The 22936-nt window shown below is 55.4% G+C and overlaps 1 protein-coding gene and 1 long non-coding RNA gene across 2 annotated transcripts; both read left to right on the plus strand.

Moving 5' to 3' along the window:
* Window positions 1–881: 881 nt before the first annotated feature.
* Window positions 882–1505, plus strand: LOC137464222 (uncharacterized). Its single transcript, XR_010994085.1, has 3 exons — window positions 882–958; window positions 1056–1205; window positions 1389–1505. It is a non-coding gene; the product is annotated as an uncharacterized lncRNA (long non-coding RNA).
* A 6872-nt stretch (window positions 1506–8377) lies between these two features.
* Window positions 8378–10607, plus strand: LOC137464239 (serine/threonine-protein kinase pim-1-like). The gene is made up of 5 exons (XM_068175537.1): window positions 8378–8917; window positions 9003–9053; window positions 9283–9652; window positions 9887–10063; window positions 10350–10607. Exons 1-5 carry the CDS (start codon window positions 8378–8380, stop codon window positions 10487–10489), a joined length of 1278 nt encoding a protein of 425 aa, XP_068031638.1. The 3' UTR covers window positions 10490–10607.
* Window positions 10608–22936: the final 12329 nt, after the last annotated feature.

A 22936-nucleotide genomic window follows, 5' to 3' on the forward strand; every position in this document is an offset into this window, starting at 1 on the left:
CACGGTGCAGCACGGTCACCGTGGCATGGAACGGGACAGCGTGTCCAAGGGCCCTTTGTGACACGGGGTGACATAGGAGCTGGCGGTGACAAGACCACGCCACAGTGCTCGGAGCACACGATGGGACAGGACAGGACAGAGCGGTGCCGTGAGGAGCCCCCACACATCGCACTCGTTCATGTCTGACCCGGAGCTTTCCCGAGGCGTTACTCTTGCAGGTGACCTCGTATCCAGACCAGAGGGCTTGGTGACCTCTGGCCTTCCCGAGGCTTCTCTTCTGCAGGTGCCCTCCAGGGCAGACTGTGGCATTTGCTTAGCACGGTTCTTGATGAGGAGTCTCCTGTCCTTGTGCCTGGAGACCCCAAGACCAGAGTGCAGGACTTGCTGTCCTGTAGCCTTGCCAAGACTTCACTCTGCAGCACTTGCTGACTTGGACCTTTTCCGAGCCACCTTCTCCTGCAAGCAGCCATGAATCCAGACAGTGACGTAGAGCACAGGCCTGCGAGCGTGCCCAAGCTGGCCTGGGGGAAGGAGGAGAAAGAAGGCCCTGGGACTGCCCCAGCACAGCAGCCTGAAGAGGTGGAGCAGTTCCAGCCACTGCAGAAGGGTGAGTGCCAGAGCTGGGCCGCAGGGCCGGTGCCTGCAGCCAGCTTGGCCCCATCCCATCCCATCCCATCCCATCCCATCCCATCCCATCCCATCCCATCCCATCCCATCCCCTGGGCACTTGCCCATGGACAGGATGGAATAGGGGCCAGGGCAGACACCCCACAGCCGTGCTTCATCCCCTGGGGCATCCCAGGGCTGTCCCTGCCCGGGGAGCACAGGGCTGGGCTGTGTTCTCCGGCCTCTCCCGCAGCCCCTCAGCTCAGGCTGCGCTCGCTCTTTGCCAGGTGCAGCCGTGCAGCGCACACAAGAGCAGGACCCCGCCCGTGGCCTCTTCCACAGAACAGCGCAGGTACCTGCAGCCATCCCCAGCTGGGCTGGGCCTGCTGTCACCGCTCAGCCGAGCACCACGCTTGGAGCATCCCTGGCTTCCTGCCTTTCTCCTACAGCTGGTTTTCAAATTCATCAAAAGGATTCGGGAGGAAGAGACCAGCACCATGGGCACAGGGCTCAGAGCATATTCGCACATCTTCAAAACCAAGACCTGTGCTGCCCTGCTGTATATGCTCGTAGAGGAGGGGTTTTCCAATCCAAAGCAAGTAAGCAGCCTGTGGCCAGGATTTCATCCTCCCAGGAATTGCTTGGCCTCCCAAGCCATGCCTGCTGCTCACTGGAAGCCTTTGAGGCCATGGCCGTGTGGTGGCAAGGAAAGCACTTCTCTGGGGAAGCTGGGGACATTCCTCCCTCTGGCAGCTTTCCAAGTCTCCCCCTGCCTTCTCCAGGTGCCTGCCATGGTGAGGTACATCCACCAGTGGCTCATGACCAGTCAGTTTGCTGAGCACAGGCTGGACAGGGCCCTGCTGGATCTCACCAAAGAACAGCCTGCTTATGTAGTAATGTGTCCTGGTTTTGGGCAAATTTGGGAGAAAACCCTCAGAAGGAGCCCCCAGAAAGCAAACCCCCACAGCCCCACCCCCACCTGGCTCGGGAAGAATTTCCTCAGAGAGTAGTGGAAACAACCTTTTTATTGAGCAGGCAAAGCACTCCCTAGCACAAAAAAATGAACAACACCAGATGACAAAAACTCTTTCACCACACTGAAGAGGTGACAAATTCAGAAAGTCTCTCCTGGGAGTGGTTGCCCAGTTCTCAGTCTCCGGTGCTGGGGATGGCTGCTGCAGGTCACAAAATGCTGGCTCTTGGTGTTTCTTGGTGTTTCCCAGGTCCCAGTCCTGAGCAGGTTCAAATGGTATTCAGGAAAGGTAAAGGAAAAAAAACAGTCCAGGGAAGAAATTGGATTGCCTAGCTAAACTAACTAATAAGCAAAAGCAAGGGCAAAAGCAAAAAGCAGGAGCAAGAGCAAAGTGAAAGCAAGCAAGCCAGCAAGCCCTAGCCTCTCTCTAGACACAAACTGTGAGGGAAGGTGAGCTGGCTGATAACAAGACAAAACAAACCTTCACTTTTCGGAGCCAGTCCCGAAAGCACAGAACATAACATCAAGCATAAACAGAACACACAATTGGGGATGCAAGCACCATAATGTCACCCTAGGACATTCCACCCCTTATCTCCGAATCGTCAACATAACTACCAAACGTCATGTAAAAACTTCATCAAGTAAAAACTTCCATCTTTCACTTACTCAGACACATTTCCTTCCATCTCACTTGCTCAAACCTTTGACACACATTTCCTTCTATATCTCTTGCTCAAACCTTCAGCATTCACACATTTCCATCTGTCTCATGTCTGTCTGGTTTAATGTAAAGACAGTGGCAGTAACATCCAGCAAAAGTGATATTTGCATATGAGGCTCGCCCCACAATCAGATCTCCCTGAGGTACACATCGTGTTGTTCCATATTTCTGCATTATTCACCGTGTACAACCTGGTCCCTGAGCAAAGACAGTGCCACCAATGGGTTTGTCTGTACTCGCGGCAGAATTGATCCACACTGTCTTCCCTAACAAACCTCTGATATGTGCCACTGGGACTTTATCTCCGTCTACTATATTCAGGGACTCAGACTGGGCAGGACCTCTCCATTGGTGGAACCTCGGGTGTTAACTAACCAGGTGGCCTTTGCTAAATACTGCTCCCAGTTCTTGAAAGATCCCCCACCCAATGCTTTCAAGGTGGTTTTTAACAGTCCATTGTACCTCTCCACTTTGCCTGCAGCTGGTGCATGGTAGGGGATATGGTACACCCACTCAATGCCATGTTCCCTAGCCCAGGTGTTGATAAGGCTGCTCTTGAAATGAGTCCCGTTGTCAGACTCAGTCCTCTCAGGGGTACCATGCCTTCTCAGGATTTACTTTTCAAGGCCCAGGATGGTGCTCCGGGCAGTGGCGTGAGGCACGGGGGAAGTCTCCAACCATCCTGTGGTGGCTTCTGCCATTGTGAGCACGTAGCGCTTGCCTTGGCGTGTCTGGGGCAGTGTGATGTAGTCAATCTGCCAGACCTCCCCATACCTGTACTTGGACCACTGCCCACCATACCACAGGGGCTTCACTCACTTGGCCTGCTTGATCTCAGCACACATCTCACAGTCATTGATAACCTGAGAAATACTGTCCATGGTTAAATCCACCCCTCGGTCTCATGCCCACTTGTGGGTGGCATCTCTGCCCTGATGGCCTGAGGCATCATGGGCCCATCGAGCTAGGAACAACTCCCCCTTATGTTGCCAATCCAAGTCTATCTTTGACACCTCTATCACTGCAGCCTGATCTACCTGCTCCTTGTTTCGGTGTTCCTCATTAGCCCGACTCTTGGGGACATGGGCATCTACATGACAGACTTTCACACAAACATTTTCTACCCAAGAGGCAATGTCTTTTCACTCATCAGTAGCCCAGACTCGTTTTCCTCTATGCTGCCAGTTGGCCTTTTTCCACCTTTCCAGCCAGCCCCACAGAGCATTGGCTACCATCCAAGAATCCATATAAAGGTCGAGCTTTGGTCATTTCTCTCTCTCAGCAATGTCCAGGGTCAGCTGAAAAGCCTTGACTTCAGCAAGTTGACTTGATCCACCTTCTCCTTCAGTAGCTTGTGCTACGTGTTGTGTGGGGCTCCATACGGCTGCTTTCCACTTCCAGTTCATCCCTACGATTCCACAGGAACCGTCAGTGAAAACATCGTATCGAGTTTCCTCTGCTGGTAGTTGGTTGCATGGTGCACCTTCTTTAGCCCTTGTCACTTGTTCCTGCTGCTCTCCGTCAGTGAGACCAAAGTTCTCACCAGCAGCCAGTTTGTAATTATCTCCAAAATCCCAGGGCGATTCAGGTTTCCAATCCGGGTGTGCTGCATGATGAGAGTAATCCATTTGCTCCATGTGGCAGCAGTGTCATGGAGGTTAGTGGGAACCTTTCCTTTAAACATCCACCCCAGTGCCATCAGTCAGGGTGCCAGGAGGAGTTGTGTTTCTGTGGCAATCACCTCGGAGGTAGCTTGAACTCCTTCATAGGCAGCCAAGATTTCCTTCTCTGTGGGAGTGCATTTGGCTTCAGACCCTCTGTAATTTCAGCTGCAGAATCCCAGTGGTCAGCCTCGAGTCTCCCCAGGCACCTTCTGCCAAAGGCTCCAGACAGACTTTCACACACACATTTTCTACCCAAGAGGCAATGTCTTTTCACTCATCAGTAGCCCAGACTCGTTTTCCTCTATGCTGCCAGTTGGCCTTTTTCCACCTTTCCAGCCAGCCCCACAGAGCATTGGCTACCATCCAAGAATCCATATAAAGGTCGAGCTTTGGTCATTTCTCTCTCTCAGCAATGTCCAGGGTCAGCTGAAAAGCCTTGACTTCAGCAAGTTGACTTGATCCACCTTCTCCTTCAGTAGCTTGTGCTACGTGTTGTGTGGGGCTCCATACGGCTGCTTTCCACTTCCAGTTCATCCCTACGATTCCACAGGAACCGTCAGTGAAAACATCGTATCGAGTTTCCTCTGCTGGTAGTTGGTTGCATGGTGCACCTTCTTTAGCCCTTGTCACTTGTTCCTGCTGCTCTCCGTCAGTGAGACCAAAGTTCTCACCAGCAGCCAGTTTGTAATTATCTCCAAAATCCCAGGGCGATTCAGGTTTCCAATCCGGGTGTGCTGCATGATGAGAGTAATCCATTTGCTCCATGTGGCAGCAGTGTCATGGAGGTTAGTGGGAACCTTTCCTTTAAACATCCACCCCAGTGCCATCAGTCAGGGTGCCAGGAGGAGTTGTGTTTCTGTGGCAATCACCTCGGAGGTAGCTTGAACTCCTTCATAGGCAGCCAAGATTTCCTTCTCTGTGGGAGTGCATTTGGCTTCAGACCCTCTGTAATTTCAGCTGCAGAATCCCAGTGGTCAGCCTCGAGTCTCCCCAGGCACCTTCTGCCAAAGGCTCCAGGACAAGCCATTGTTCCCAGCTGCAGAGTAGAGCATGTTCTTCACCTCTGGTCCCATCCTGACTGGGCCAAGGGCTACTGCCTGAGCAATCTCCTGCTTGATCGGGGCGAAAGCTTGTTGGTGTTCAGGGCCCCAGAGGAAATCGTTCTTCTTGCAGGTGACCAGGTAGGGAGGGTTCACAATCTGGCTGTACTCGAGAATGTGCATTCTCCAAAAACCTATGGTGCCTAGGAAAGCTTGTGTTTCCTTCTTGCTGGTGGGTGGAGACACCGTGTTGATCTTATTGGTGACCTCAGTGGGAATCTGACACAATCCGTCTTGCAACTTTACCCCCAGGAACTGGATCTCTCGGGCAAGTCCCTTGACTTTGGTCTTCTTGATGGTGAAGCCGGCTTCCAGCAGTAACTGGATGATCCTCTCTCCTTTCTCAAATACTTCCATAGCTGTGTTCCCCCACACAATGATGCCATTGAGGTACTGCAGGTGTTCTGGAGCCTCACCTTTTTCCAGTGCAGCCTGGATCAGTCCAGGGCAGATGGTGGGGCTGTGCTTCCACCCCTGGGGCAGTCGGTTCCAGGTGTACTGCACGCCCCTCCAGGTGAAAGCAAACTGAGGCCTGCATTCTGCTGCCAGAGAAGTGGAGAAAAACGCGTTGGGAATGTCAACAGTGGCGTACCGCTTTGCTGCCTTGGACTCCAGCTCGTACTGGAGTTCCAGCATGTCCGGCACAGCAGCGTTCAGCGGTGGAGTCACTTCATTCAAGGCACGATAGTCCACAGCCAATCTCCATTGAGACTTGTGCACAGGCCAGATGGGACTGTTGAAGGGTGAGTGGGTTTTGCTGACCATCCCTTGGCTCTCCAGCTAACCGATCATTCTGTGGATGGGGATCACAGCACCTCGATTCGTCCGATACTGCCAGCGATGCATGGTCAAGGTGGCAATTGGCACTCGCTGCTCTTCCACCCTCAGGAGTCCTACTGCAGATGGGTACTCTGACAGTCCAGGCAAGGTGTTCAATTGCCGAATGTCCTCTGCCTCTACAGCAGCTGTGCCAAAAGCCCACCTGAGTCCCTTTCGTTCTTTGTAGTAGCCGTTCTGGAGGAAGTCTATGCCCAGAATACCCAGGGCCTCTGGGCTGCTCACAATAGGATGTTTCTGCCACTCCTTCCCAGTCAGGCTCACCTCGGCTCCCAACAGGGCCAATTGCTGTGATCCCCCCGGCACCCCAGCAATGGAAACAGGTTCTGCCCCCACATGTCCCGATGGTATCAGGGGACACTGCGCTCCAGTATCAACTAAGGTGTCGCATTTTTGTGGCTCTGATGTGCCAGGCCATCGGATCTACACTGACCAAAGATCTGGTTTTCCCGTGCCTCTCCTTGGCTCGAGGCAGGGCCCCTCTAGCTCTGGTTATCCTTTCTTCCCTGAGCATTCATACTAGAGGTACCTTCAAGGGGATCTGACAGATCATACCCGGCAGCTCGGTCACCGGAGGCTGAGTCTACCTTCACCTTACTGTAATCCTCTCGGCTAGTGTTTCCCTCCTTGAGTTGACACACCCATGCTGCCAGGACAGAAGTGAGTTGATGTACTTCAGACCTGATTAGCATAAAAAATTTGATAATCAGAATGCCTTGGCAAGAACAAACAGAGCTTTGAAGACTGCAAGAAGACTGAATCAAGAAAGAAGATTGAATCAACTTCTATTAGCTAGAGATGCTGCAAAATGGATGTTTGTGATGATTAACCCAATTATTGTAGAAAAAATTACTAGTCTTCCTAGAATTTGTATAAGCATATGTAGTCCATGTGAAAAACACGTTCACTCTCCTGTGAAAATGTAAAAAGTTTAATAAAGGACAATAGGAGACAAGGACCATGGAGCAAAGGTTATTTATGGCTGGGTGCATCTTGGCACTCAGCCAAGACCACCCTGTTACCTTCAGGGATCCCCCTTAAATACCTTTTCCCTTACATCAGCCTGTTGCATATTCATAGCCGCTTATGCATATCCATAAACGAGTTTACATTTTCCAGGAGCTATTTTACATGGCCCCTCTTTGGGTCTGCCTTTTCAGAGCATGTGTGTTCCTTGGCTGGGGTTTGGCTCCTTCTCTTTATCCCTTCCAGTTTGGGCCTTGGTCCGCACTGCCTTCAGACGGTGAGTGCTGATGGTTGGCAGATCTGTACAGGTGTCCTCATCCTGTGTTCATTGGATGTTATCCCATCCAAGCAGGCATTTTAACACAAGCATACTTCCATCAGCTATTGCACTACTGTGTCTAAGCCTAATTAACAACAAAATTAAAAACTATATATTTGGAACAAAGTTACTTTAACATCACATATATAAAATCCATTTTAATATTTGCAAAAACCCAATATTATAATATATATCTAGAACACTTCTCTCCTGCAACTAAGGGCTGACACAGCTTGGCTTCTTCAGCCTGGGCAAGAGACTTAGACTTGACCCAACTGTGGCCTTCCAGTACCTGAGGGCAAGCTACAGGAAAGATGGACAGGGACTTTGTACGAGGGCAGGCAAGGACAGGACAAGGGAGAATGGATCCAGGTGGAAAGAGAGTCGGTTTAGGTAAGGAATTCAGAAGAAAGTCTCTCCTGGAACAGGCTGACCAGAGAAGGTGTGGCTGTCCCGTCCCTGACAGTGTTCAAGGCCAGGCTGCATGGAGCTCTAGACAAGCCGGGCTAGTGCAAGGGGTCCCAAGCCACAGCAGGGGGGTTGCAGCCGTGTGATTTTTCAGATCCTTTGCAAACCAAACCATACCACGACTCCACAATTCTGGGATACTTCCCCTCCTCATCCTCTGGCAGAAAAAGGATCTTGGCCCCAAGCTCCACATTGCAGACCATGTCTTTTGGCAGCCTGCAACCGTCTCAACAGAGGATGAAAAGAGATGACATTACTGATACGATTTCCCTTTTCTACTTGAAAATTAAATGCTCCACTCCTGTCCACTCTCGCAAAAGTGTCTGAAGAGGCAATTCTTCCCCATGAAATGCTTCATCTCAGCCAAAGAAGAAAGAAGCCACAAGCCAACACGCTTCTTTATTGCTACATTGTTTGATTTGGTTACTTTTCTAATAGGAATTACTTTGGGGTTTTATTTGTTAGTTTCTCTCTTTCGTTCCTCGGGGCGCGCGGCGGCTCCTCCGTTGGGTTCGCGGAGGCAACGGAGGAACGTTCGCGAGCTCCGGCGGTTCCGCAGCAGCAGCAGCAGCAGCAGCAGCAGCAGCAGCAGCAGCAGCAGCGCTTCTCTCGATCGGTTTTCCGCTCGACTTTCCACTCGCTCCCCATCCCCTTCTCCCTCTCACACTCACTCTATTCCCGTCTCGTCCCGTCCGTGTTCTGCCTCTCCCAGCCCGGCTCATGCCGCGTCCCGCAAGGCGCCGCTCGGCGGGGCCGCCCCGTGCCCGCCCCTGCCCGTCCCGCCGTGGAGCCGCCTCGGCCGGGCTCTCTCCGAACTGGCTGTGGCGCTGCTGGAAGTGCCTCTTGCTCTGGTGCTGGCGGAGCAGCGCGGTCTTTTGGCTCTGCCTGGCGCGGGCTCTGGGCTGGCCCCGGCCGAGGCCCCGGCCCCGAACCAAGCCCCTCCCGCGGTTCCGCCCGCTGCCGCCCCGCTGCCGCCCCGCGCCCGCCCCGGCCCCGACAGCATCGCAGGCAGCTTCCCCGCTCCGAGCTCCGCCGCTGCTCGGCTTGGCCGCCGGCCCCGAGCCGCCGCAGCCCGGGGCGGCTCGGCAAGCAGCAGCGCGCCGGGCGGTCGGGTTGCCGGGGCAGAAGAGCGGGAGCGCAGTGCCGCCCGCACGGGCGGAGAAGCCTCCCCTGGAGCAGCTCTACCGGGAGGGCCCGCTGCTGGGGAGCGGCGGCTGCGGCAGCGTTTACTCCGGGACCCGGCTCGCCGACGGCGCCCCGGTAAGAGACGGGGCCGGACCGGAGGGGGCGGCGGGCGGCGAGCGGCGGGCGGCGAGGTCAGCCCGGCGCTCGCCTTGGCTTGCAGGTGGCCATCAAGCGAGTGCGCCGCGATTGCATCTCGGAGTGGGCGCGGCTGGTGAGTGAGCGGGGCCAGCGGGAGAAGCCGGCGGGGCGTGCCGGGCGGGGCTAGGGCGAGGCCTGGCAGGGTGGCAGCCGGAACGCTGCAAGGGCAGCGAGCGGGGAGTGAGCGGGGGCCGCGCAGCGTCCCGGGCCGGGCAATGGCCAGCGGCGCTGGGGCCGGGCAGGGGGTGCCCAAGGCACGGCGCAGCATCGGCCCCGCTGAGGGCATCGCGGTCCCCCCGCAGCACAACGGCGCCCTTGTGCCCATGGAGCTGGCGCTGCTGTGGATGGTGTCGTGCCCTGGCTTCCGCGGCATCGTGCGGCTCCTGGACTGGTTCGAGCTGCCCGACGGCTTCGCGCTGGTCATGGAGCGCCCGCAGCGCTGTCAGGACCTCTGGGACTTCCTGGCCGAGCAGGGGTTCCTGACGGAGCCCGTGGCGCGGGGGCTGTTCCGCCAGGTGCTGGAGGCCGTGCGGCACTGCACCAGCCGCGGCGTCCTGCACCGCGACATCAAGGCCGAGAACGTCCTCGTCGACCTTGCCACGGGCGAGGCCAAGCTCATCGACTTCGGCTGCGGCACGATCCTCCAGGACACGTTCTACACCCGGATGTCAGGTGAGCCCAAAGCCGGGGCCCAGCCGGGCAGCGGAGGTTCCCCCCTTTGCTGGCAGAGGGGGAAGAGGGAGGCAGGGAGAAAGGGCAGGAGGGGGAATCCTTCTTCAGCCGGCTGCAGCCAAGTTGCTTTTCGGCGGGGCAGGGGCTGGCTGTTGTGGGACAGGAGCTGGCTGGGAGGGAGGGAGGGAGGGACGGAGCAGCATGGGCCTGATGAGCTGTGCCCGTGTCCCATAGGAACGCCGGAGTACTGCCCACCGGAGTGGATCCTCTTTGGCTGCTACCATGGCCAGCCAGCCACCATCTGGTCCCTGGGCATCCTGCTCTATGACCTGGTCTGCGGGGACCTTCCTTTCCACACAAACAAGGACATCGTCCGGGGCCAGCTCTTCTTCCCGCCCCGGGTGTCTCAAGGTGGGCATGCGCCTTCAAGGCTCGGGAGGAAGAACGGGGTTGGGAGAGGGCAGCTGGCACAGAAGCGTCCCGCTCCAGCAGCTAGTGAGGAGGTTGATCTCCTGGGTTAGCTGGAGGAGGTGGCACGTGTGCCTCTGGGCTGCTCTCCTCCGGAAGGGAGGATCGATGGGAAGCTTTTGGCTGCAGCTCCAAGCACTCCTAGTGTGGCTTGGGCACCGTGGAATGTGGGAGAGCACGGACAGGAGCCTTGTCCCGCTGAGCGGCGGTTTGTGGTTTGTCTCTGCAGAGTGCCAGCACCTCATCAGGTGGTGTTTATCCATGGAGCCCGCAGACAGGCCATCACTGGAAGACCTTTTTGAGCATTCTTGGCTGCAGGAGCCCTGCCTGGCCCAGGAGACAGCAGAGATCCATCCCTCTGCTCAGTAGGATCCAGGAGCCCAGCAAGTACCAGCTGCACGCGTCTCGTGGCACTCCAAGAAAACCCCGGAGCGTTTCCCTGCGGCCGCGGCCCGGAGGAGAGAGCACAGCCGAGGAGATGCTTCCGCTGGTCCCCGGCGAGTTGTGGAGGGAGCGGCTCAGTGCTCCCCGTCCCATTGGAGAAGGGGTGGCAGTGCGGTGAAGGTGCCACGGACTGGAACAGGGGAAACATCCCCCTGCAGCTCAATGGCATTGAGATGAGCCCGCAAGCCAAGGCACAGCTGGCGTGTTCTTCTGGAGGACCACATGGAGCTGGGAACACCATCCTCGAGCTGGCCGCTGGCGGGGCAAAGCCGAGTGGCTTTGGCTGCGGCCCCTTCCTGGAGGACACGCTCTGCGCCCCGATGAAATCAAGATGAGTCCCCAGCCGGCGCAGGGGCGGGGGGTGCTCGTGCTTCCAGGCATGGCAGGGCTCGGGCTGGCCACGCGCCACAGGTTCCCCGCTCGGCGGCACTGGGGAATATTAATTTTTCCCCCGGCCGCCAAGCTGCTTTTTGGTGGGACAGGGGACGGGTGTTGTGGAAGGGGAGCCGGCTCCTGGCCTTGCTGACAGCTTCTGCCAGCCAGCCTGGCATGGGCTGGGGCGGGGGCAGCCAGCCTGACAAAGCATCCATCCATGTGGATGGGGGCAGCAGAGGGGGACGGGTTCTGAAGCCGTGCCCCAGCTGATCTGCTTTGCAGGCCCTTGAGGAAGGGGTGCGTTTAAGGGCGGGAAAGGTGGGGTTTTTTCCCACCCATGGACAGGTTTAATTCTCACATGGAGTGGTCAGACCCTCCTCAGGCCCGTGAAACGGTGACAGGCTTTGTAGCTTCTTGTTTCCAGGTCTTGTTTAGAATTGATTTCATGCAATTGTTCTTTGTTTTCCCAGGAAGATTACACCTGGTGCCCGGACCGGACGGGGAAGCGCCTGCACCGTCCCTGGAGCACCTCCAGTGCCAGCGCTACCCCAGGGGCCACGGTCTGCGGGGACATCCCCTTCAAGAAGAACGAGGACCTCGTGCGAAATCAGCTCCTCTCCTGGCAGCAGGTCTCCAGAGGTGGGCACCCGGCTCCACAGCTGGGCTGGCAGAAGGGCTTCGGGCAGAGGGCAGCGGGCACACGGGCATCCTGCCCTTACAGCTGCTGAGGAGGCTGCTGTGCTGTGCTTAAGCAGAGGAGGTGGAACGTGGCCTGCCACGCTGCCCTTCTCTCCAAACAGGGAATGGCTCGGGAGCTTTGGGCTCTGAGCACAGCCAGCAGCCTGGCCCGGGCCCAGGCCATGGTGGGACAGGGGGACAGGAGCCTTCTGTGACTGACCGTGGCTCTCTGGTTTCTCTCCGCAGGCTGCCAGCACCTCATGCCATGGAAACGGCTCCGCTCGGCCTGCCAGTCTGGGAGGGCTGGAGGGCGGCGGGTGCTCGTTTGCTGTCAAAAATAAATAGGTTTTTTTTTGTCATCATCACGATCACAGCATTTCTTTCATCCTTTTCCAAGGTTTTGGCCTCCCTTCCTCCAGGCTAATCTTTTTGTGTCCTTCCTCAGCCACTTGATGGCATTTGGCAGGGGGGGTTAAGCAATGTGAAAAGTTTAACAACAGCTCCTGTTGCCAACTGCAACAGCCCCTTCAAGAGCCCTGAGCTACCAGCGAGGTCCACGTCTGCCTTGCAAAAGGGAGTGGTTTGCAGCCATGGGGTTGTCACCCTGCTGCAAAAGCTGGGAGGAAATCACAAGTGACAAAATGCCAATTTGGCTCAAGCCCTGCCCAGGTTCTTCATCTTTTCCCTCTGCTCAGTGATAGGCAGGCAGGGCTGGACTCCAGCGAGGTTCAAGCTCTTGGCGCTCCCTGGCATCAAGGGGATCAAGTCAACTCTTGTATGCAGTGACTGCAATAGAGCTCCTGAAGGAAAAAAGGGAATGTCGTGAGGTGGGGCCTCCTTCTTGTCCCCTTTGTCTGCCCAGGAGCCCCTTGGAAAGGGAAATGCCCACACGGGTTTATCTGACTCCTTCCCAGCCAGCCTTTCCCTCACTCCCGGGTCTCATTTGTTCTGCAGGCTTCACCAGCTCGCTCAGCTCGGAGGAGCTCTCAGAGGAGAAAACGCTGCCTGGCGTGGGGCTGTCTGATCCCTGTCTCATCTGGATTCCGTTTGCCCCGCTCCCTCCCCCATCCAAGAGACCCAAGGATGCCCCGCAGCCCCACGGTCCTGCAGCAGATGCCGGGCACATTCCCTCCTCCGCTCCTTGGTGGCCCTGGGGAGGCTCCAGAGCCCTCCCTGTGTGTGGGACAGCTGCTGCAGCACCGCTGTGCCTGCGTGCGAGCAGCGCCCGAGGAGCAGCTGCGCAAGTTCCGAGTCTGAAGCGGAATCCTCGGCGCACACAAATGACAACTGGCATCTCAGGGGCTGCCAGGAGAAGCTGAATCCATCTGCTCGCTGCCCTTTCGAGCCACAGCCACGCCGAGGCAATTGGAAGAATTGCCCCTGCCCAGGAAGCTCTCATGTAGAAGAGAGGAGCAAAAGCCACGTGTTTCTGAAACACGAAATGTCAGAATGAGGTTCCTTAACACTAATTTGCTATTTAAGAGGGGATCATTTATTGAGGCCTGAGGCCCAGTGAGGGATAAATCCTAACCTGACGTGGACATGTAATTCTACCAGTGTGTTGCTCATACACGGTCGCTAAATGCCAATTACAATTTACCCATTTCCATAAATCCCACCCCGAGTTCCCAGATTCAGTCCTTGTTTTCTCTATCACTGCACCCTTGAGCCAGATGTCTTCTTCTTCTCTTCCAGCCATCCTTGCTGGGAAAGCAGCCCCTGCATGCCTTGTTCCTGTGCTGGAAGTTCACAGGCACGGTAAAAATGGAATGAACCCTTTGGGTCTCAAGGCCAAGGCTTTGTGTGGCCAGGCAGGGGCAGGCAGGAGGCAGAGCTGTCAGCAAAGGAAGGGGCCAGCGAGGTGGGGCAGCCGGGGGATGACGACAGCCTGCAGGGACAGAGGCCAGGGCAGGGACACCGCAGGACAGCCTGGGCTGCAGAGGGCACAGGGATGTGCAGCAGCTGCAAGGCCCTGACAGAGCCAACCTGTGCAGCCCTTTGGCCATGGCTGCTGGCCCTCGGCCTGAGGCCACGAGGGGACAAGTGACCCTTGCAGCCCTGGGGCCTCATGGCCCCCTTGTCCCTGCTCAGCAGCCTGGCAGGGGCCGCCCCATGGTCCTGCCCTTGGCATGGCACATCCCCACATGGCAGTGCCCATCCCGGGAAGAGCCCTGAGCAAGGAGGGAGGGACAGGATCTGCCTTGCCAGGGGCTGGGGCTCAGCCTTGGCCCTTTGCATTCCTGAAACACATCCAGGTTTGCTCAGCACCAGAGACACCTTTGCCTTGTTTGTCCCCACCTGTCATCAGTGCCTCCAGTTCTCTGCTCTGCCTGGGGCCTGGGGACATTTTGATATCAATTGTGTCCTTGAGTGGAACCCATTAACAGTTAAAGAAAGTTTGGACTTTGAATCTGACTTTTTGAGTTCTTGAGAAGCTCTTTGAGCACACTCTGAGGGACTGGGTCTGATGCAAACAGCACCAAAGCCCCAGAGGTCATTAAAGTCCTGGTGCTGTGTCTGTGCTGCTGAGCTGGGCTGGGCTCCTGGCCCCGAGGCAGCTCCTGGCAAGGGCAGCGCTGCAGAGACAGCTCTGGCCAGGAGCAGCTCCTGTGCACAGCCCAGCAGGGCTGGGGCACTGCCAGGGCATCCCAGGGACACGAGCAGGGCACGGACCGAGCTCACAGGGGCTCAGCACTGGCAGGGGCTGTGGGGTGTCCCAGAGGGGGCTGTGTCACAGCAGCACCTCTGTGGCTCTGTCACGGAGGCACAGAGCAGCTGTGATGTCAGAGAGGGGCTGTGTGACTGCACAGAGTGGGTTGTGAGAGGTCACAGACTGGGCTGTGACATCACAGAGTGTGTTGTGTGAGGTCATCAAGCAGCTATGGCATGACAGAGGGGACTGTGTGACATCACAGAGCAGGCTGTGACATCATGGCATGGCTGTATGACATCATGGAGCAGGCAGTGAGGTCAAAGTGTGTGCTGTGACATTACAGAGTGGCAGCATGACAGGGAGGCTTTTGTGACATCACTGAGGGGGTTGTAACATCACAGGGCAGGCTGTGACATCATAGAGAAGGGTATAAGGGAATAGAGCAGATCCTGCTATCATAGAGGGTGGCTCTGTGACAACAGAGAGTGGGTTGTGACATCACCGGGCAGCTGTGTGACATCACAGGGGTGTGTGACACCACAGGGGCTGTGTGAGGTCACTCCACCCCAGCCCCCCCTCCCAGTTCACCCAGAGAAGTCCAACGCTGCTCGTGCACAGCGGGGTCCCCTGTCCCCCCGGGTCCCCCCGCCCCCGGCGCCGCAGCCTCCCCCGGAGGATGTTCCACGAGATCGACCCCAGAGCCTGACACGGGGACGGGGGCTGGGGCTGTGGGGGGTGGGACAGGGGGACAGGGACCCACCGGCAGCGTCCCCTTGTCCCCCAGGGCCAGAGCCTGGGCCAGGGCTCCTTCACCCTGTTCCCAACGAGGGCTTGAGAGCACTGAAAAAATCCCCAGCAAGGGATCAGCAAAAACCAGATTTAATATTAAGCGACAGCACCACAAAGTTCCTTGGCAAGAGTCACTCTGCTCCTGACTGGACACTGCAGGTACAGAAAAGGAAACAAAGCAACAACAAAACCAAACAGAATCCAGGCAATCAAACCAGAAATGAGCCAAGACCTGGGGCTTTCCTTCCTATGGAAAAGAACTGTCCTTCTCATCCAGGTGCCCATGGCCAGAATTGGGATTTCACCTCCAACACTCCCTGTTGTGACAGACTGGAGGAGATTGGTGGCTGGAAACATTTCATGTGTGGGGAGGAAGGGGCAGGTCCAGCCTTGCCCTGCCCTGGAACCCCAGCCCTGCCCTGCCCTGGAACCCCAATCCCCCCAGAGCCTCTATCCCAGCCCAGCAGTGTCTGCCAGTCCCTGGCACAGCACAGGCAATGCTCCACAGCCACCTCTGGAGCCCCCAGCCCAGCTCCTGAGTGACCAAATGACCCCAAGTCCCACCTGGGGAAGGGCCCAGGAACACCAAGGGGTATTTATGGCTGAGCACAAGGCAAGCACACATCTTGACCCTACTTCCCCTTGGAATTTCTATTTTTTTGAGAACCACTGGAATCCAGGATTTGGTAGCTCTGTGTGTGCTTCTCTAAATCTTATTTTTCTCTATTTCTGTGTCTTCTTGTGTATTTTGATTAACTTAAAATTGAACAGGATGGGAGCTTGTGAAGTTGAATGGGCCAAGTTAATGCTTTGAGAAGTGTTTTTGTTGATTAAATGTTATATAAGACCTTTTGCCAAAGTTTCTCTGATCTTCTAAAGTTCCCAATAAAGGCTGTTTTGTTGTTTTGAGCTCATGAGAATCTCTTCTTGGTATTTCTCCAGTGCATCCAACTCAGAGGACACAAACAATTGTAATTCCTCTTAAATGTCTCCTTGAGAGAGTTGTTAGGGGGATGGGAGTCAGGGCTTGTGTGTCCTGCTTGGCACAGCCCAGGCAGGGCTTTCACAGCCACATTCCACACTCCATTTCCCAGCTGGAGCCGCTGGTGCCTCTGAGTTCTGCTGCCCCAGCCCCAGGGACGCTCTCCTTGTCTGCCCATTCCCCCACGGTCTCTGGGCAGGGATGGCCTCAGTGGGGGCTGCTGACATCCTCAGCACCTTGGAGGCTGCTGCTGAATTTTACTGCTCCAGAGGCTTCTTCAGCCTTCAGCTCTTCAGTTCAGGAATTCAGTGTCCCAGAGCTCATTAACATTCAGAACAGATTAACAAGCCAAACCTCTGGGAATAATGTAAGTTTTCAAATCTTTTGTGGTTAATTAGACCAATTTCAGAAGCCTATTCCAAGTGAATACACTATATTTAAAAAGACAGTGAGACAAGTTTTTTTTAGGTCCTGTTAGGTTTTTTTTTCTGTTAATTCATTGATATGTGCAATCTCCAATTGACATTGAATCCAACTCCTCATGCAGTTGGAATAGATATGAAAATCAAGACCGTTCATGGCTGACAATCAGTCAGACTCTGTCCCTACCCCCACCTCACCATTTCCCCCATCCAAGCCCTGGCACTCAGAGCAGCCTTGTGCAAATCTGAGCTCCCTCCAGCCCAGGCTGCACCTGCAGGTTTCAGCTCCTTGGCTCCAACTCCCCCCTGCTTTCCTTGGAGAAGGAGCTGCTCCAGACACAGAGGGATGTTCATTTCTTGTCAGCCAACAAAGCCAAGGGAAGGCACAGCTCCACCAAATGCAAAAGTCATTCCTCTGCTGGATATTAACTCCACTTTGCACAGCAGACAGTCTCAGAGCAATGGAAAACACCTTCTGTGCCCAGCACAGATCCCAAGGTCCCCCCAAACCCTCCCTGCCCTGATTCTACCCAGATTTGCTCTTTGCACACACGAGTCACAGGCTGAAGTCAGGAGCTCCCTCCATGCCCAGAGGGAGGAAAAGAGGGAAAGTGGATGAAGAGTTCTCCTGTGCGGAGCCAAGATCCAAGTGCCCCTGCAGTGGGAACCAAAACTCATCAGGTTTGTGTCCTTTGGGCTCAGGGATGGTGACACTCAGAGGCACAGAAAAGTTTCTGGCCAACAAACACAAGTTGAACATTTGAACAGTTTAATAACCATCACAGCTCTTCCCTCAGCTCTCTGTGATGTCCCAGCAGCATCTGACATGTCCCCCATCCCCAAGGGAATTCTGTACAGGAACAGTTTTAGACAAAGACATAAGAAAAGGGAATTCTATGATAGATTTTAAAAAATAGTAAGATATAATTAATATTTATTTGAACTTCAGAAAGATTGGGCCACTCCCTAATGTGCAAAACAGTGAAACCAGTCAGTTGAGAGACATTTGAATGACCAGAAAGCACCTGGAGGGGGCAATCTAGGTGCACCAGGAAGTACATAGATCCACCTGGTCTAGTGCAGAGATGTCCTTAGACATGGCCATTTCAACAGGAGAACTGGAAACACCTGAAGGAAGAGGGAGAGGAAAGAATAAACAGAATATTGGTGACTCAAGGAGATGGGAAGATCAGTATTTCTTGTCATTCTGCCATCAGTACTTCAGAAAATTGCTGTTTCTTAAAAGTACTGAAGTGATGCAGATAATAAAAATGTCCTTGTATAATATGAAATGTACATGTATTAACACCTGTGCCCCTTTCCAGGCAGACATCAGCTGTGTGCCCATGGACAGGCAGTGCCACTTGTGCCCTGAGGTGCCAAGCTGGGATTGGATCTCTCAGAGAGGAGCTGAGGAAGAGCAGAGCACCTTGCAAGCTGCAGGTCCCTGCCAGCCCCGCAGGGCTCCTGTGCCATCAACATCTGCTCTGCTCCAGCCTGAAACAGGGCCCGGCATGGTGCCGGGACCATCAGAGAGCTGAGGTGTGTGCTGGAATTCAATGCCCTCCCCATGGCGCAGCAGCCCTGCATTTCCCTGCTCCAGCCTTGGTCTCCAGCACAGCCGTGGAGGCTCTTTGGGCTCCTGAGTGTTCCTGCAGCCACCAAGGGCAGCTGAGCTCTGCCTTTGGCACAGTCAGCCCTGGCCAGCGCAGGCCATGCTCAGCAATTCCTTGTCTGTGCCCGGCCTTGCTGCCAGCCCCGGCAGCAGCTGCGTGGCCCCTCTGTGGCCCTGTGCTGGCCCAGCCATGGTGCCACAGCCCCTGTGCAGGCCCAGCCCAGGACAGGAGCATTGCGGCTGGGAACGGCCCCTGTGCCGTGGTGCCCACAGCAGCCCTGGGGCTCTGTGCCCCATGGCCTCCCTGCTGGGCAGCCTCTGCCAGCTCCTGCAGAGCCCGTGGCACCTGTGGGGCTGCACAGACAGCCCTGCCCCGGGCTCTGCTGGCCTCTGGGCCAGCAGAGAGGCCGGCCAGGGCTGGACATGGCCGGGAACAGGCCCTGAGACCCGCAGGAGGATGGAGCTGGGCCACAGCCAAACTCAGCCCAGGGCAAAGCTGGGCTCAGCAGCCAGGGCTGCCAAGGGCTGGGGACAGAGGCTGGTGGTGACAAATGTCCTGGGCCCCCTCCCTGCTGTGTCCATGCCCCCAAGGGCACAGAGCAGCCTCCTCTCTCGGGCACTTGCCTGTTTTCCATGCCTTGCACAGGCGCTGGCCCTGCCCCACAAGGCCTGGGCTGAGTCCTGCCCTGCACGCTCAGTCAGGCTGGGATGGACACTGATGGTTTCTGTGCCAGGCTCTCTGAGCCCAGCCCAGCTCCCTGCAAGCTCTGCCAGCTGCCCTGAGCTCTGTGCAGCACCAAGGGCCTCTCCCCAGCACAGCCCAGCCGGCTCTGGCCCCACAGCTCTGCTCAGCCCAGGCTGCTCTGGCCACTGGCCCCACGGCCTCAGCCCCTGGCCAGGGCACAGCAGCAGCTGCAGCTCAGCCAGGACTCAGCCCCAGCCATGGGGGAAGGGGCTTGGCCAAGGCCAAAGGAGGCTCCCTGGCTGCCCTGCTCCCCTCGGGCTGGGGTGCTGAGAGCTCTGCAGCCCCTGCTGCCATCCCATCTGCCCAGGCCAGCACAAGAGCCCGGCCTTGGGGCCCTCCAGAGCTGCTCCTGCTCCAGGCCCAGGGCCCATCCCAGAGCTGGGGCAGCCACAAAGCTGTGCCCATTTCTGGTCATTGCTGCTCTGATGGGGATGGATCCTCAGCCACTTGGAGGTTACTGATGAATTTTACTTCTCCAGGGACTTCTTCTTTCTTGAGCTCTTCAGTTCAGGAATTCCATGAGAAAATCTCATAAACATGAGATTTTCAAAACATGAAATTTTGTTCAAAACACCCAAGATAAAAAAAGCCCCTGGTAATAATTCAAGTCCTCAATTCTTCTGTGGTTAATTAGACAGATTTCAGTAATGTATTCAAAGTGAATATGCTATATTGAAAACAGTGCTGAGAGAAATGTTCTTTTCCTATTTATAGATTGATATCAGCAATGTCCAATTGATATTGACCCCCAGCACCTCTTAATGCAGTTTGAATAGATACGAAAATGAGGACCCTTCATGGCTGACAATCAATCACACTTTGTCCCCAACCGCTCCCCACTATTTCCCTCATCCAGCTCCTGGCACTCAGAGCAGCTGAGGAATGGAGTCACATCCAGGGATGTCCCCAAGGCTCAGGATTGGGGCCAGGTCAGTGAAATCTCTTGATTGCTGATATGGATGAGGCCATCGAGGGCACCCTCAGTCAGTTCCCAGGTGAGCCCAAGCTGGGTGGGAGTGTGGCTGTGCTGGAGGGCAGAAGCTCTGCAGAGGGATCCGGACAGGCTGGAGCCATGGGCCCAGGACAATTGGATGAGGTTCACCAAGGCCAAGGGCCAGCTCCTGCCCTGGGCTCACAACCACCCCAAATCCCTGGCCGTGCCCTGCCCCTGATCCCCACAGCCTGTCCTGTTTCCTTCATCCCTGCATTGCCAGGGACTTTCTGGGACAAGGGAGCTCTGCTCTGGGGATGGAGGGAGGTCCAAGTGCCACCACTGGAGTGGGAACCACAACTCATCAGGTTTGTGTCCTTTGGGGGTCAGGACCTGGTGAGACTCAGAGACACAGAAAGTTTCTCTTCATGGCCAACAGACCATGGTTGAACAGGACACAATTTAATAACAATCACACTCTTCCCTGAGCTATGTGCAACGTCCCAGCAGTGTCTGATGAGTCCACCATCCACAAGTGATTTCCATACGAAACCAGATTTTAGACAAAGGTGGTCTTGTGATACAAAATAAACACAAATAAGTTCTTCTATCAGGAGGCTGGTCCTGGAGTGGTGCAAAACAGCACAAACAATTCCTGATTTGCAAAGCTGTCAGTGGTGGATGGAGAAGGGAGGTCAGGCTGCTTTTGGTGTTGAGGAAATGCTGAAACCAGCCTGACTCATTTCATCTCCTCCTGGCCTGGCTGATCTCCCCTCTTGCCCCTTCCACCCATTGCCTTTTGTCTCCCACCAGGCCCCCGGTGAAGAGCCTGGCTCTGTGTTCTCCATCCCCTCCTCGCTGGCACTGCCAGGCTGGGATGAGGAGCCCCTCAGCCTTCCCTGCTCCGGGCTGGACAAGCCCAGCTCCCTCAGCCTCTGCTCACAGTCCAAGGGCTCCAGCCCCACCTTGGAGGCCCTTCCCTAACCCTGCTCCAGCTGCCAGACACCTTTCCTGCCCTGGGGAACCCAACCCAGGCCACAGGGACCTGGATAATCCACGTCCTTGATGTCCTGGTCACACAGCCCTGGCCCCTTTTCCCCATGTCAGGCTCTGGGGGGGATCCTGTGGAACATCCTTTGGTGGAGGCTGTGGCTCCAGGTGGACCGGGGGGATACCGGGGGACGGGGACCCTGCTGGGCATGAACAGCATTGAACTTGTTGGGAGAAACTGTGAGGGGGAGCTGGGGCGGAGTGACCAACCCAGTGACCTCACACAGCCCTCCTGGGATGTCACACAGCCCCTCTGTGATGTCACAGCCTGCTCTGTGATGTCAGACATCTGTCCTGTGATGCCAAAGCCTGCTCTGTGATGTCACAGAGATGACCTATGATGTCATAGCTTCTTGATGACCTCTATGATGTCATGGACCATTCCATCATAGATCACTCATGTGATGTCATAGCCCACTCTGTGACCTCATGTTACCAGATGATAAATTGTCTCCACCAGGTGAGCTGACACCTGGAGCTTGTTCTCCAAAACCCCAGGCCTATGGAAACCAAACAATGCCCATTGTGTCAGAAGAGGAACTGGAAGTTCACCAGCCTCAGTGTCCTGCCAGCTCAGCCAGGCCCATGGGAACATTGGGGTCCATGACCACCAGGGACCACCAGAGAGACCCCCAGGACAGAAGAGAGCATGGGTAAAGGGGAGGGGAAATATGTCAATGATTCTGGGGAAATGATTATCAGATGTGTGTTTAGTCCAGGACAATCAATGAATATGTGTGCAAAATACAGAATATGAACAGAAACTTTCCTGTACTCAGCACGCTCGGCTTTGGGAGGAGCTATCCCCCGTGCACCCGGCTGAATAAAGAATGCTGCTTCTTAATGCTGCATTGGTGTGAAGGAGTTTTCTGTTTTACCAAATTTTTGGTAACACTCCACTGCCAAGGAAAGCTCTGTCTCCTGCTGCTCACAAACAGAGAAGGGCTGGTGGCAGATGTGGGGGTCGGAGGCTGCCTGGGGCACAGTGAATATGAAATAATCAAGTTTTCAATGTTCTGTGAAAGAAGGAGGGGCAGCAACAAAACTTCCACACTGGAATTAGGAAGGGCAGACTTTGGCCTATTTAGGATGCTGATCTGGGGAGTACCAAATCAGGTACTGATTTTTTAAGGGAAACAGCCCTTAAAAACAAAGGGGTCCAGGGAGGATGGACACATTTCAAGAAAGTAATCCTAAGGGGGAAGGAGCAGCCTGTCCCAGTGTGGCCAAAGATGAGCCGGTGCGGAAAATGACTGGCCCTGACTGCCCTTGGAGCTTTTGTGGGAACTTAAGGGAAAAAAGAGGATGTATTAACTTTGGACAGAAGGTCAGGCAACTTAGCAAGTGTTTGAGGATGTTGTTAGGTCATGCAGAATGAGAAGTTGAGAGGTGAAAGCTCAATTAGAACTTAACCTGGCAGCTTCTGTAAAAAGAATAAAATTGTATTTATTAAAAAATTTATAGCAATAGGGAGGGGAAGGAGAAGTTCTACTCTTTATTGGATGCAGTGGAGAATATAGGAACTAAAGATTAGGAAAAGGCCGAGCAACTTAACATCTTGTTTGTCTCAATTTTCAATATACGGACAGGTTGTCCTCAGGACAGGAGTTCTCCTGAGCTGGTAGATGGGCACAGGGAGCAGAACAGCCTTCTGGAATCCAGGAGGAAGCAGCTGGTGATCTGCTGGGCCACTCAGATGCTCACAGGTGTATGGGATCAGATGGGATCCATCCTAGGGGGATGAGGGAGCTGGTGGATGAGCTCCCCAAGCTGCTCTCCATCATTTACCATCAGTCCTGGCTCACCAGGGAGGTCCCAGAGCACTGGAGGTGCCAGTGTGACCCCATCCCCAAGAAGGGCTGGGAGGAGGATCTGGGGAACTCCAGGCCTGTCAGCCTGACCTCGGTGCCCGGCAAGGTTCTGGAACAGATCACCCTGAGTGCCATCACAGGGCACCCACAGGATGGCCCAGGGATCAGAGCCAGCCAGTGTGAATTTAAGAGGGGCAGGTCCCGCCTGACCAACCTGTTCTCCTTTTATAACCAGGTGACCCAGCTGTGGATGTGGAAAGGCTGCGGATGTGTCCATCTGGACTTCAGCAAAGCCTTTTACACTGTCTCTGACAGCATTCC

Source organism: Anomalospiza imberbis, chromosome 39 (genome assembly GCF_031753505.1).
Source record: "Anomalospiza imberbis isolate Cuckoo-Finch-1a 21T00152 chromosome 39, ASM3175350v1, whole genome shotgun sequence".
Lineage (NCBI taxonomy): Eukaryota > Metazoa > Chordata > Aves > Passeriformes > Viduidae > Anomalospiza > Anomalospiza imberbis.